The sequence below is a fragment of the Sciurus carolinensis genome, chromosome 9 (genome assembly GCF_902686445.1).
Source record: "Sciurus carolinensis chromosome 9, mSciCar1.2, whole genome shotgun sequence".
NCBI classification, from domain to species: Eukaryota; Metazoa; Chordata; class Mammalia; order Rodentia; family Sciuridae; genus Sciurus; species Sciurus carolinensis.
The window spans coordinates 17,638,728-17,653,177 of NC_062221.1; the positions used below are offsets into that span (position 1 = coordinate 17,638,728).

The 14,450-nt window shown below is 50.9% G+C and overlaps 1 protein-coding gene across 1 annotated transcript; it reads left to right on the forward strand.

Annotated features, from left to right (window-relative positions):
* The first annotated feature begins 11,519 nt into the window (after positions 1-11,519).
* Positions 11,520-14,105, forward strand: Foxl2 (forkhead box L2). The gene has a single exon (XM_047564970.1). It carries the CDS (start codon positions 11,686-11,688, stop codon positions 12,814-12,816), a length of 1,131 nt encoding a protein of 376 aa, XP_047420926.1. The 5' UTR covers positions 11,520-11,685; the 3' UTR covers positions 12,817-14,105.
* Positions 14,106-14,450: the final 345 nt, after the last annotated feature.

A 14,450-nucleotide genomic window follows, 5' to 3' on the forward strand; every position in this document is an offset into this window, starting at 1 on the left:
AATTGGTGCAGCCACTCTGGAAAGCAGTATAGAGATTCCTTAGAAAACTTGGAATGGACCCACCATTTGACCCAGCTATCCCACTCCTCAGTTTATACCCAAAGGACTTAAAATCAGCATACTACAGTGATGCAGCCACATCAATGTTCATAGCAGCTCAATTCACAATAGCGAGATTGTGGAACCAACCGAGATGCCCTTCAACTGATGAATGGATAAAGAAACTGAGGCATTGAGGCATTTGCTGGTAAATGGATGAAGTTAGAAAATATCATGCTAAGTGAAACAGGTCAAACCCAAAAAACCAAAGGCCGAATGTTTTCTCTGATAAGTGGATGACGATATATAACGGGGCGGGGTGGCAAGGGGAAGAGAAGAATGAAGGAACTTTGGATGGTGTAGAGTAAAATGGAGTGGGAGGGGTGGGGGACAGAAAGATAGTAGAACGAAACAGTATTATCCTACATATGTGTATGATTACATGAATGGTGTGAATCTACATTGTGAACAACATAGAAATGAAAAGTTGTACCACATTTGTGTACAATGAATCAAAATGCAGTCTGTAAAAATATTTTTAAAAATTTAATTTAAAAAAAAAGGTCACTATTGGGTCTGGGGTTGTGGCTCAGTGGTAGAGCACTTGCCTCACATATGTGAGGCACTGGGTTCAATTCTCAGCACTACATCAACAACTAAAAAAATTTTTTTTCAAATGTCACTATTTTGCAGACCCTAATGAATATAACGGCTCTAGGTAATGATCATCTAGGTAATGATTACTGTTAAAATTCACAAGAAAGCTGGGCATGGTGACACACACCTTTCATCCCAGTGACTTGGGAGACTGAGGCAGGAAGATCAAGAGTTTGAGGCTAGCCTCAACAACTTAGGCCCTAAGTAACTTAGTGAGACCCTGTCACAAAATAAAAAATTAGAAAGGGAGTTATACTACTCCTTGGTCTATACACAAAGGACTTAAAAACAGCATTCTACAGTGATGCAACCACATCCACGTTTATAGCAGCTCATCTCACAATAGCCAAGCTATGAAAACAACCTAGGTGTCCTTCAACATATGAATGAATAAAGAAAATGTGGTATATATACACAATGGAATACTACTCATCAATAAAGAAGAATGAAATTATGGCATTTGCCAGTAAATGGACGGAACTGGAGGCTATTATGCTAAGTGAAATAAGCCAGTCCCCCAAAACCAAAGGCCAAATGTTCTCTCTGATTTGTGGATACTAACCCAAAACAAAGGAGGATGGGGAGGGGAACAATAGAAATAGATTGACTAGACAAAGAATTAATTCGTCATAACTTTCCTAACTTTGTATTGCATACACAACCAGGGTAACTCCACATCATGTGCGACCTCAAGAGTGGGAACTTAATAGAATAAGTTATACTTTATGTGTGTATATTCTGCCAAAATACATCCTACCATTATGGATAACTACAAATAAAAAAATCAAAAATAAAAATAAATAAATAAATGTAAAGGAATGGGATGTGACTCAGTGGTAAAGCACCTCTGAGCTCAATTTCAGTACAAGAATTTTTTTTTTTCAGTTAGGCACAGTGGCACATGCCTGTAATCCCAGCAACTTGGGAGGCTGAGGCAGGAGAATTGTGAGTTTAAAACCAGCTTCAGCAACTTAGTGAGACTTTGTCCCAAAATGAAAAAAAAAAAAAAAAAGGGCTGGGGACATTGCTCAGTGATTGAGCACCCCGAGTTCAATCCCCGATACTCAAAAGAAAAGAAAATATTGAATAATAACTGTTGGGGTTTTTTGGTATTTCCTCTGTGCCAGACTCTACACTAAATCTTTTCTTGCAGTATCTCAGTTAATCTTCTCAAGCACCCTGCAACCTAGATAATATCATCACTATTTTGCAGATGAAAGAACTGAAGCACAGAGAGTCTGGATAACAAGCCCAAAGTCTCACAGAAAGTCAATTGCAGAGTCAGGATTTAAGTTGGTCTTGCAGAGACCCAAGTCCAAGTTTTCTCCCAGTACACAGTCCTCTTACCACTACTGTCTTCCCAAGGCAGAGGCTTCATTTCCACTTTACAGAAGAAGCTGATGAAGGTCAGTTCTGCAATAACTGGTCAAGTTAGGGACGCCTGTAAACTTTGATGCAGCAATCCTACTTCTTGGTAAACTGTAGTGCATGAGCACTAGCAGAAAACCATAGCAAGATCTGGGAACACTGTGCACACCTGTAATCCCCTCTACTCGTGAGTCTGAGGCAAGAGGACCACAAGTTCGCTCCAAACCTCAGCCACTTAGCAAGGCCCTGTAAAATTAAAAAGGTTGGGGATGTAGCTCAGTGGTAGAATGCTTGCCTAACATGCACACGGTCCTGGGTTCAATCCCTAATATGGCAAAAAGAAGAAAAAAAAAGTCCATAGCAGGGCTATTAGTAATAGCAAAGAATAGGAAATAATCCAATCCCTCTAAACAGGAGCATGGATAAATAAACCACAGTGTGTTCACACAATGGAATGGTGCAACCCAGGGAAAATGAATGCCGTTTGTCTTTGTGTATCAACCAGGAACTTTTTCACAAATATAGGGTTGAATGAAAAAGGAAGCACGTGCCTTTCTGCAGCAACAGGATACCATTTATATAAAGTTATGAAACACAAAACTGTACTAAGTATTGCCTGGGGGTGGATTCACAGGTAGCACAGTATGAACACAGGTCTGGGAATGCTGAGCAGTGAATTTACCACAGTGATCATTTCAGGAGAGAGAGACAGAAAGGGATCAAGGATGGATGCAGAGGTGTTCTCAACTGTGTATGTGAGATTTTATTCCTTAAAAAGAAAGCTGTGTGCCAGGTGCAGTGGCACGTGCCCATAATCCCAGCAACTCAGGAGACTGAGGCAGGAGGATGGCAAGTTCGAAATCAGCCTCAACAACTGAGTGAGACCCTGTTTCAAAATAAAAAGGGCTGGGGATGTGGCTCAGTGGTAAAACACCCCTGGGTTTGATCCCCAGTACCAAGAAAAGAAAGAAGGAAGGAAGGAAATAAGCAAGCTAGCTGTGTGTTGGTAAGGCTGTGAGGACATAGGAATCTCCTTTATTATTGATAAGGGCTTATACTGGGTTAATCTAAAGAAAAGACATTTTGGTAGGATTTATCAAAGTTATAAATGTATATACCCTTTGACCCAACTCTTACACTTTTAGCAATTTTTTAACAAATATATGCATATGCCTACAAAACTAGATATACAGAATTATACATTACAGTGTTGCTTATAAAAGCAAAGGATTTGACTGGGCTGGGGATATAGCTCAGAGGTAGAGCACTTACCTAACTCCTGAAGCCCTGGGTTCAACATTTTTATGGAAACAACCTAAATGCTATGCAGCTTTCAAAAAGAAAAAAAAAAAAGAATGCATTAATATGGAGAGATTTCAGAGAAAGGGGCAGAACACTGGGGATCGGATGCTGTGTGTGCAAACATTGAGAAGGCCGGAGAACGTGTGTGCTTTTTGCTTGTATGTGCATAAAATAGGTCTGGAATGCTATACATGAAACCAGGGTCACCAGCTGCCTATGAGAAGGGACACTTGGGGACAGAGTGGGAGGGAGATTTTCACTTGCAAGTCTTCTATATTTTTATATTTTGGTTCATATGAAAATATGACTCATTAAAAGAAGAACTGATGAAAGTGCAAAATTCTGAAGCAAGGTAAGTTTCCCAGGCTGACATCAGAGGTCTGTGTCTGCTGCTCTGTTGTGGTGCCTCCTGGCCTGTGGGTGGTGTGCACAGATAACAGGACCCAGCCTAAGGACCTCCATTCCATCAGCACTACCTCCCTCCGTGGCCGAGAGCTGACCTTGTCTATTTCTGGAACTGAGTTCCCATCACACATATGACAGGGTCCCTTTCTGTTTGGACGCACTACCAGTCCCCGTTCCTCAGAAGTGCTGCCTCCCAGCCAAAGGCCAGGCCCAAGAGGTACCTGGAACATGGCACGCCTGGATCCTGGACTGTCCCCTCCCAAAGCCCCCAAATTCTGACTATTGCTTCCCCCAACAAAAGCCTGCTTGTACCACCACAGCAGCCTGTCAGTAATTACCTTCAATTACAAACCCAGAGCCCAGCAAGCCCTCAATTAGTCTATGAAGGGGCCTGAGGAGGGGTGGCTGTACCAAGTGTAAAGCCCACATGTGACCTCCCTCCAGGGTAGCACACTCCTCTCATGCAAGCCCAGGGACTCAGGATTTGGAGTTGGTACCAAGCAGTCCTGCTGGCTGTCGGTCCCCACAGAGACCATTTCCCATAGGGTGCAGTCAAGAACTCTGTCTGACATTGCAGTTCCCCAGACTCCCTGCTCAGACCATACACATCCACCCCGCACTCACCACTTTTTAGGGCAAGGTGCAACACCTCCAAGTCACTACCTCCTTCTAGGACAAAATGACCACTTTCGTATGAACACTGCAGAGGGATACTCCAGGATGACACTCCTGGAGCCAATTGTGGGCTGGGCTTAGCATGCTGGGAGGAGAACCAAGTGCCCACCTCATCCCAGGAAAGGAGGGTTCCTGGATTCTCCCTGCTGAATCCAAAACAGACTGATTCCTGGCGCAAATATCCTGAGAATGTCACAGGTTGCTGAGCCCAGAGCTCCAATTTTCACTGAACTAAATTTGCTCACTTCTTCACAGTGGGTGTGCATAACTATAGGAGAAAATCTGTTAGTCCTATGTGCAGATCTTATGCCTGGGTGTGAAAAGGTATTTGAAGAAGTCCAGAGGCTGGTAGGAAATGGGACTCTTAACAAGCAGCTAGATATGGTCATATGGAAGGAAGGACTTGTATGTGAAGATGAAATTCTGGAAACCAGTCAAGCTCCACTTAGTAGCTTGGGACTTTTGGCAAGTTGCTGAATTTCTTCAAGCCTCAGTTTCCCCATCTGTAAAGTGGGAATAGTACCAATCCCTTAGGTTTGGTAAAAATTAAATTTTTAGGTCGTAAAAATTAAATAATACATGTAAAGTCCCTTAAGTGCTTAATGAAAGATGGCTATTGTTCTTTTATAACAACAATGATAATAGCTGGAGGCACACAGTGGTCTTGAGAGGATGCCATCTATAAGGAAGAGACCCTATTACAGCATGTCTATCTGTGCAGCACTGTCGTTGGTTCTCCCACTTTGGAAATTATTTGATAATATCTACTACAAGTAAACATAAGCCTACTCCTAGGTATTCACTCAAGAGTAATGGAATGCCGTTCACAAAAAGACATGCAAAAATGTTCAGAGCAACTTTAATTATGATGTCCCCAAACTGCAAACAATGGTCATTAACAGATGGCTGGGTATGCAAACTGGAATATGGCACAGCAATGAAAAGAAATGGATGTCTGAAGCTTGTAACAAGAGCTGTGCATGTTAAAAACCTGTTGTATAAAAGAAACTAGACAAGCCAGGCATGGTGGCCATGCCTGTAATCCCAGCGACTCAGGAGGCTGAGGCAGGAGGATCCCAAAGCCAGCCTCAGCAACTTAGCAAGACTGCCTCAAAATAAAACATATAAAGCGCTGGGGTGTGGCTCAGTGGTTAAGGGCTCCGGATTCAATCCCTGCTACCAAAATAATAGTAATAATAAAAATAAATAATAATAATAATAAACTAGACACAAAAGAGCACCTGCTGTATGTCTCATTTATATAAAGTTAAAAGCAGGCAACATTTGTTTATGATGATAGAAATCAGAGATGGGATCCCTTTGAGGACACAGTGACCAGGACAGATACTAAGGCACCACCCGAGATGACGGAAATAGTCCATGTCTTGATCTAGATGGAATAGTCCATTACATGTGAAAACAAGTCAAGCCCTCTTCAGAGGTGTATTGTTTACTCTAAGTTTTAACACACAAACACACCCTATCTTGTTATGCAGAAAATCTACTTTAAAGGGCCATAATACAAAATACAAAACTCAGTCCTTCTCCCTCCTTTTTATTTATTTATCAGCACCAATAAATTTTTTAAAGAAATTTTTAAATGTTATATTGAAAAAATATATACATGTAACACCTTTTCAAATATCATGTAAAAAAACCAAACAACTGCCCTCCTGCATGGAGGCTCTTTAGACAGTGCCCACTTTGTGGTGAGAAACTTGAGCTAGGGATTAGGACCAAGGGAACGGTCTCCTTTTGACATCCTTCCGTGGGATTGTGTGGGCTTTGGCAATCCAGGCAGCAGGCCGTACCTTGAAAGCCAGCTGCCCCAGATGCAGAAACCTGTTTCTGTGAAAGTCTAGATTGAATGTTTTAGACACGTCCTCTCCATGATCAGGGAGCCAGGAAGCCAACCTCACCTTGCCTAAAGTTCAGCAGCATGGCTGTGCAGCCATGAGGTGCAGGTAACCCTAAATCAGAGAATTCTCCAAACTTGAGCTGGCCCTCACTGGCCCAACCACTCTTCCCCACCTGCAGTCTCTTTCTCAGAAATTCTAGCTTCATTATAAGGCACATGGCATTTCCCAATTCTCCCTGTGGAGCAGAACCATTTTCCAATTCCTGTTAGAAGGTATTAAAGACATCCTGGTAGGAGACACTAAGTGAGTCATGGGGGACAGTCTGTCCATCAAGGCTTACCATCTAGAGGTGGAGAAAGGCAAACGGGCAACTTTAAACAACACACTCCACTCCCAAGCAAGGGTCAGGACCCAAAGGCAGGGCACTAACTGTTCAGGACTGACAAAATGGCCTTGGGTCATGAAAGTCATGGGAGATATCAGAGAACACTGGCCAACAGCTTCTGCCACTCAGGAATTCTCTCCAAGAGCATTCTAGAGGTCTTCAGAGGGAGGTGATCTTCAAGTCCCATTTGCCTTTTCTCCCTGAGTTAGCCTCAACCAGGATAAAGACCTCCTGCCCTGAAGGCATGCCTCATAGAGGTGGGGCACACTCTCCTTGGGCCAGAGATTCCGATGGACCCCTAACTCAGCATCACATCAGTGAGGTAAGCAGGAACACAAGTCAGTCGCTGTGACATGTGCCTGTAGTCCCAGCTACTTGGAAGGCTGAGGTGGAAAGATCACTTGAGTCTATGATTTCAGGACCAGCCTGGGCAACCCCAAAAAAACCCTATTCAAAAAAAAAAACCATTTGTTTTTAAATCCAAGAAGTAACCCCAGAGCTCTATTTCACCTGCTAGCCCAATTCCCCACAGGAGAGGGGGAGGGGAGCTTAATAAGACACCAGCTGGAAAGAGCTCTGACCTGTGAATTTTTCCAGAGTGGGGAGTGGCTCCTCCTTCCTCTCAATCTCTCTTTGTCTTCCCACTTCCCTACTATCGCTCACTGTCACTCTCTCTCCCAAATATTGGGGCAATGGACTCTGCTAATCCCACCAGGCAGAATAATGCCTGCTGTCCCCAAACTGTGTGGGTGTGTGCATAAGAGCTGCCCTACAGCCTGTCAGTCTGAGCACTTTTTGCAGAGCTGCAAAACAAAGATGAGTGGTAGTGGGGTGTGTGTGTGTGTGTGTATGTAAGTGCATCAGGGGCATGTTCTGTACCTAAGTTTCTCATAGAAACTCGGGACACCTTTGCCATGGGGAACAGCCAGCTGGCAGCTCCCTCACACTGACTACAGGCTAAGGACCTCAGGGACTCAGGAAGCTTCTGGGAGCCAGAATTGCAAACAGGGAGCCAGAGATCATTCCGTATGGAGAGTTGGGTGGGTGAGCCAGGATGTGCAGAGGCTTAGAGTTCAGGCACCAGTTAAACATGGTTTCCTTCAAAGTGTGCAGGATTTGGACCAGTATGTGCAGTGGGTGAGTGTGCGAGAGTGGTGGGGAGAACCAGAGGGGATACAAAATTGACTGGGAGAGGAGAGAGAAGTGGATGGAGGGATGTGACCCAAGCAGAGGGACATGCAGTCGCTTTAGGTGTGCGCGGGTGAGACCGGTGCGTGCGACGGCTGAGGCGTGGAGTTGTGTCGGAGGAACGAACAGACACACTGAAGCGTCTCTTTTCGCCCTGGGTCACAGAGGCCAGGCACACAAGCACAGGGTGGCAGCCCGCTTGGTTCCTTTCCCTGCGCAGGAGTGGGAAGCTGGCGGGCGTTTCTGGGCCTGGCTAAGAGGGGCCTCGGCCCTGGTGCAGGCAGCGGGCGGCCGGCGGCGCCGGGCGGGCGAGCGGAGCGGAGCCGGGAAGCGCTGCCTGCCTGGGGGCCGCCGCACCACTCCGGGCAGGACCTGGCCGTCTTCTCCCACTGTTGCGACTCTGGAAAAAAAAAAAAAGTCGTGTGGTTTCGTCGGGGCCTGGAGAAGGGCTTGCGCCCGCTGTCCCTCGCTGCGGGGCAGCGAAGCGGCGCTCCGTCGGTGGGTCCCTGGCAAGGCTCTGCAGGCGGCGCTACCGTGGCACGACGGGCAGGAGCGGGTGGCCCCTGAGTTGCAGCTGCGGGCCCCTGGAAAGCCGGGGCGGTAGAGGCAGTGAGCTCCGCGAGACTCAGGACCTCGGCCCTTTGAGGTGAGCGTCACCCGGAGGTTACTGAGGAGGGGCCCTGGGTCGCCGTGATGCCGAGGGGAAAGGCGGTGGCCCTGGGGCCCACGCGGCCTGACAGGACAGGATCACTAGCCAGGAAGGGGGCCCTACCCGGCCAGCCTAAGGTGCACCCACCGCTTCCTGGTGCGCCCGCCTCACCCAACTCCGACTGGACGCAGTGAAGACAGGACTACTTCCACCTCTCCCTAGCTCCTTCAGCCCGAAGCCACTCGCTTTTCCCCGGAGACCCGGAACTGCCCTAAGGTGATCACTGCAGTACCCGAAATCCTTGCCTGTTTTCCCAGCCTTCCAATGCCCTGCAGCCGTGTGAGCGCACATCCTGGGGAGAAACTAACTCCAGCCCCTCCTAATGTGCACATGGGAGGTATCCCTTGCTCCATCTGCGCTGGGGATTCTGTTCCTGGAAAGTCCAGCCAGAAGTCAACACCTGCGAGGGCAGGAGTCCTCTTGTTGGCGCTCAGAAAATCCTTCAGAGGGTCTCCTTCCTTTACCCCACCCGCTACACACACACACACACACACACACTCCTTGAAGACTGAAAAGGGAGCTGAGTGTGGAATTCGGGGAAGTGATGACACACACAACAATGCTGTTACACCTGGCTGCTGCGGGGCTGAGCAGCGGAAATGCCTGCCTGCAAGGAGGGGTGTCGGGGGAGACTGAGAGAGCCAGCCTGGGTGGTCAGAAAGAAAGAGGAGAGGAAAGGAGAAGCCGCCACTAGGATGGGGCCAGACCCAGCTGTTTTCTCCCTGTCCCAGCCCTGCCGGAGCCAAACTGCAGCAGCCCCAAACCTGACTCACCCCTCCTACCCACAGCCTGGGCACCCATGAGAGTGAGGAAGAAGAAAAACACCTGCACTCCTGCTCAGAAAGCAGACACAGGGGTTTTGAAGAAGTGGTGTAAGTTGGGGGCAGTGGGAAATAGCCTGGAAAATAACCAAGCTACTTTGAGATATTATCAATAAGGAGTGGCAGCAGTATCTACTGAGGTCAGTTCAGGGGATCCTAGCTCCCTCTCACCCTGGTGGCCAGACCAAGGGTTTCCCTGATGACCTCTCTGGAACCATCTTCAGGATGCTGAATTCCAGACAGCCCCATCACCCTCTCCTTCCTTTCATCTCAGAATTCAAATCAGAGGTCTGAGTGAGAAGCAGACAGTATATGTAGGTGACACAGTGGGTTCCTCAGGCTTTCTGAGAATTCTGATACTAGAGAACCTGGGGAGGAGAGGTAGTGACAGGCATTGGACTAGCCATTCCGGACATGCCAATCACTAACACACACCTGAATAACATTCATTCAGTCCACCCTCCTCGGCAAAGCATCCTGACCCCCTCTTCAGCACTCAGGAGTTTGAGGCCACCTTTCTCACACTTTAGAATTGCAGGCTTTTTGTTACGGCTCAGTGAAAAGTCATATTGTTAAAGGGCACACCTGATTTTGATGCCAGGACAGATTTCCTCTGAGACAATCTCTATACATGCTGATGTAACTCCACCCCAATCAGACTCCTGTAGAAGGTAGGTGAGAACACACCTCTGAACCTTTGGGGAAAGATCAGAACAAATGTCTCATCATGAGAGAATTTTGAACAAGTGCCTTTTTCAGGCTGTTGTTTTTCTTCCAAGTCTATGTTAGGATAATATACACTGGGAGAAAGGAGGTGGAGAAGAACTGTGAAAGGCAGAAAAGAAAAGAAAAATGGGAAGCGAGGAGAGAAAAGAGAGAAGTCTACATTCATAAAAACATTTACTCTGATACTTAATATACATATATTATTACATGTCTTTAAGTATAAATGTGTTATAACTCATAAATATAAATCTCACACCTTGTATGTGTGCATACCTGTGTTTTTGACCAGTACTCTTGCACCTGGACAGCTGGTATATCAGGCATCTCAAGGACAAACCTTCTCATGACTTCCATATGTGACACCTGCGTACACATATATGTAGTTCCCCAAAGCCCATCACAAGATCCTCGCCTATGTGGCAGGAGAAGGGGGCAGCCACCTGGTGTTAAAGCACACACCCAACCTGGAGAACTGACACGGGATTCCGTGGAGGGATCTGGTTCCTACATCCACTCTCAGCGCAGAGAAGGGCAGAGGCGATTCAGACGGTGCCCCTGGGCGCCTCTTCCCAGCGATCCTCTCTCCAACCCCATCCCCGCCCAGTGACTCTGAGAGACCGTGGGACCCGGCAGACCGAGATTTCTTCATCCAGTGACAAGCGTTTCTGGGCCGGTTTTCCCCAAATCATGGCGAAGCTCTCCCCACTCCACCCGGGTCGGGCCCACTTGCTGTTCTGTCCTTCCCCCAGCCCCAAGTTAGAAATTTAGCCTCAGGACAGCAGCAAGAGAGTCCTTTTCTTTCACCTGATAGCCGCGAGGAGGCCTGGAGCGCCTCTCCTCGCAGGGGCCCGAGCTCCCAGGGCACTGGCCGCAGGCAGGCGCCCCCCACTCCCCGGGCTCTCGGTGTCTCCTGGCCCAGTCCGCAGAGCGAGCGCGGGTAGTTTTCAAGGGCTTGTGCGAGTGTGAGAGTGCCGTCCGCTGGGCCCCCGAGGCTAGAGGAGCGGGGGCAGGCCGGTCCGGGCTGTGCGGGGCGTTTACAAAAAGTGACTTGGAGATGAACTCGCCCGTGCGCGGCTGGCTGCCCCGCTATAGGGGCGAAGGCGCCTGACGCAAGCGGAACTCGGCGGAGCCCATACGAATCAGAACAGAGCGAAGCTCCTGGCGCTCTAGGGACTCCAGGAGGCAGCTCCGCCAGAGACGCGGGTCGTGCCTCGGGAAACCGGGGGGAGGGGGGAGGGGAAAGCGCAGAAAAGAAAACCCACCGAGGCGGGGACTGGCCTGAGCGGGGAGGGGCGGCGGGGCCGGAGCCCCTCTGTTGGGCAGACTCCCCATGGCCAGAGGCTGAGTTCCACTCCCGCCGGCCGCTCCCTGGGGGAAGAGAAAGGAGATCGAGAGCAGCGAGAGGCCTCCAGTGAGCGAACGCGGGCGGCATCCTCTGTCTCCAGAAGTTTGAAGATTCGGCCGCGAGCGGACTCGTGCGCCCGGACTCCGCGGAGCCAGCGTCTAGAGAGGAGATCAGTGGCGACCGGGCCGCGGCGCGCCGGCTTTGTCATGATGGCCAGCTACCCCGAGCCCGAGGACGCCGCGGGGACCCTGCTGGCCCCCGAGACCGGCCGCACAGTCAAGGAGCCCGAGGCAACGCCGCCGAGCCCCGGCAAGGGCGGCGGGGGTGGCGGCGGGACAGCCCCGGAGAAGCCCGACCCGGCACAGAAGCCCCCGTATTCGTACGTGGCGCTCATCGCCATGGCGATCCGCGAGAGCGCCGAGAAGAGGCTCACGCTGTCTGGCATCTACCAGTACATCATCGCCAAGTTCCCGTTCTACGAGAAGAACAAGAAGGGCTGGCAGAATAGCATCCGCCACAACCTCAGCCTCAACGAGTGCTTCATCAAGGTGCCGCGCGAGGGCGGCGGCGAGCGCAAGGGCAACTACTGGACGCTGGACCCGGCCTGCGAGGACATGTTCGAGAAGGGCAACTACCGGCGCCGCCGCCGCATGAAGCGGCCCTTCCGGCCGCCGCCGGCGCACTTCCAGCCCGGCAAGGGGCTCTTCGGAGCCGGAGGCGCCGCCGGCGGCTGCGGCGTGGCGGGCGCAGGGGCCGACGGCTATGGCTACCTGGCGCCCCCAAAGTACCTGCAGTCGGGTTTCCTCAACAACTCGTGGCCGCTACCACAGCCGCCTTCACCCATGCCCTACGCCTCCTGCCAGATGGCGGCTGCAGCGGCGGCGGCTGCAGCGGCGGCTGCGGCCGCGGGCCCGGGCAGTCCCGGCGCGGCCGCCGTCGTCAAGGGGCTGGCTGGCCCGGCAGCCTCGTACGGGCCGTACTCACGCGTGCAGAGCATGGCGCTGCCCCCCGGAGTAGTGAACTCGTACAATGGCCTGGGAGGCCCACCAGCCGCGCCCCCGCCGCCGCCGCACCCCCATCCGCACCCGCACGCACATCATCTGCATGCAGCCGCCGCACCCCCGCCAGCCCCGCCGCACCACGGGGCTGCCGCGCCACCCCCGGGTCAGCTCAGCCCGGCCAGCCCGGCCACTGCCGCGCCCCCGGCACCCGCGCCCACCAGTGCGCCCGGCCTGCAGTTCGCCTGCGCCCGGCAGCCCGAGCTCGCCATGATGCATTGCTCTTACTGGGACCACGACAGCAAAACTGGCGCGCTGCACTCGCGCCTGGATCTTTGAGAGTCACCGCATGCCGGCGCGGACCGATGTAAGGATTCGAGGACGCCCGACGCCGGCCCTAGTCAGAGCTACAGTCGCCCATCCCACCGCGCACCCTCTGAGGCCGACTCTTGAGCCAGCACCCAGGACCCTTCTGCGTCCCTTCGCTTCCCTCAGCTCCTCCTGCTTCTCTTTGTCCCCTCCGCTTCTCTTCCTGCGCTCTCCTCCCTGCCCTCCATGCCCTTTGCTCCCCAGGCCTGAGGTCGCCTCTCCGAGTGCTTTCTACAAGTAGGCCTTGTCTCCTGGAGCCCCAGCGTCTGGGCCGGACACTCCATGCCAAAATTCACCACGGAAAGAGAGCGCCCAGGGCCGGGGTGCAACCGCGTCGGCGGCGCAGACCTCTTGGCCTTCTCTTACAGGTCGGTGGGCTTTCGCTGGGCATTCCCCGCGCGATTGCCGTTCAATTCTTGGCTAGAAGCGCTGGGCTGGACCGGTAACAGGACCCACGCCACCGGAGAAAGGGACGAACGTGTCTGATTGCTCCGCGAACCCTCTTGGAGCTGTTCAGAAGCCGCTTGCAGCGGGGCCACTGGGCGGGGCGGGGGTTGGGCCCAAGCGGGGAGCCGGGCAGCCCAGCTCCGCGGCCTGCGTTAGTGTTTGCACCACATCCCCGCGTGGAATGTGGCTGCGTTTGCTCCGCTCTCCATCCCGGCGCTTCGGGCATCTCCAGGCCGGGACGGCTGCTAATGTCTTGCTAAAGAGATCGGTGGGGTTTCTTTAGATAACATTGAAAAATATTTTTTAAGAGAAAAAAAACATTCGCGGGAAAACCGGCGAAGTATCGTGGCCTTGGAGTTTGCTAAAACCAAACATCAACATCAAAAGCTTTAGTGTCCCTCATCTTCTCCCGTCGGGACTTCAGAAAGCTGTGTTCAAGAAGGTAGGAGAAAATAACCAGTAAAAGATGGTTCGTCTGTGAATCGGGGGAGTTTTCCTGTCTCCCTGCTTGGGGGGAAAACAATAAAAAAATTTCCCAGAATCTACGGACACAAGCCCCGGACTGCGGGAGATCACTGCCTGCCCTGCGCACGCTGCAGGGGTGGCCCTCCCCTCCCTGGTTTTTGTTTTTCTAACGTCTTGCTTCTCCCACTTTTGGAAGGAGAAATGTGAAACCCAGCAGCGGCCGGCCCAGGCGGGCTTGTGGCCCGGGCCGGCTGGCCCAAAAACCTTAGACCTGGTTGTTGTGTAGTATGTTATTTGGGGGACCAAATTTTCTAGAGAGAACTAGAGCACTTTTGTTGTATTTGTGTGTGTGTGCGTGCGTGTATGCGTGTGTGTGCGCGTGGGTGCCTTGTCAATTCCCAAATAAATTTTTTGTTTTTTTCTTTTAACACGGACTTAAATTATTTACTTTGCGTCTTAGTTCAGTAGCAGTTAAGAGGAAGCTTTTCAGGAAAAAAAAAAAAAGTTTGTTCTTTTTCAGAGGAATCTAAACAAAGGTTGAGAGCAACCAGGGTGACCGGGCATTTTTGGCTCGGGATGGTGCTTTGTTTTCCTAGAGATTATTTGTTTCAGTGTCATTGCTGGTGGTTTCAGCAGAGAGACTTTGTCCCTGTTCTTTCACAAGGCACTACTGTAGATAGGGCTTGTTCCAT

Bases quoted from the DNA above. Each gene is read 5' to 3' on its own strand.
- Foxl2 (XM_047564970.1), top strand. From the start codon at position 11,686: ATGATGGCCAGCTACCCCGAGCCCGAGGACGCCGCGGGGACCCTGCTG.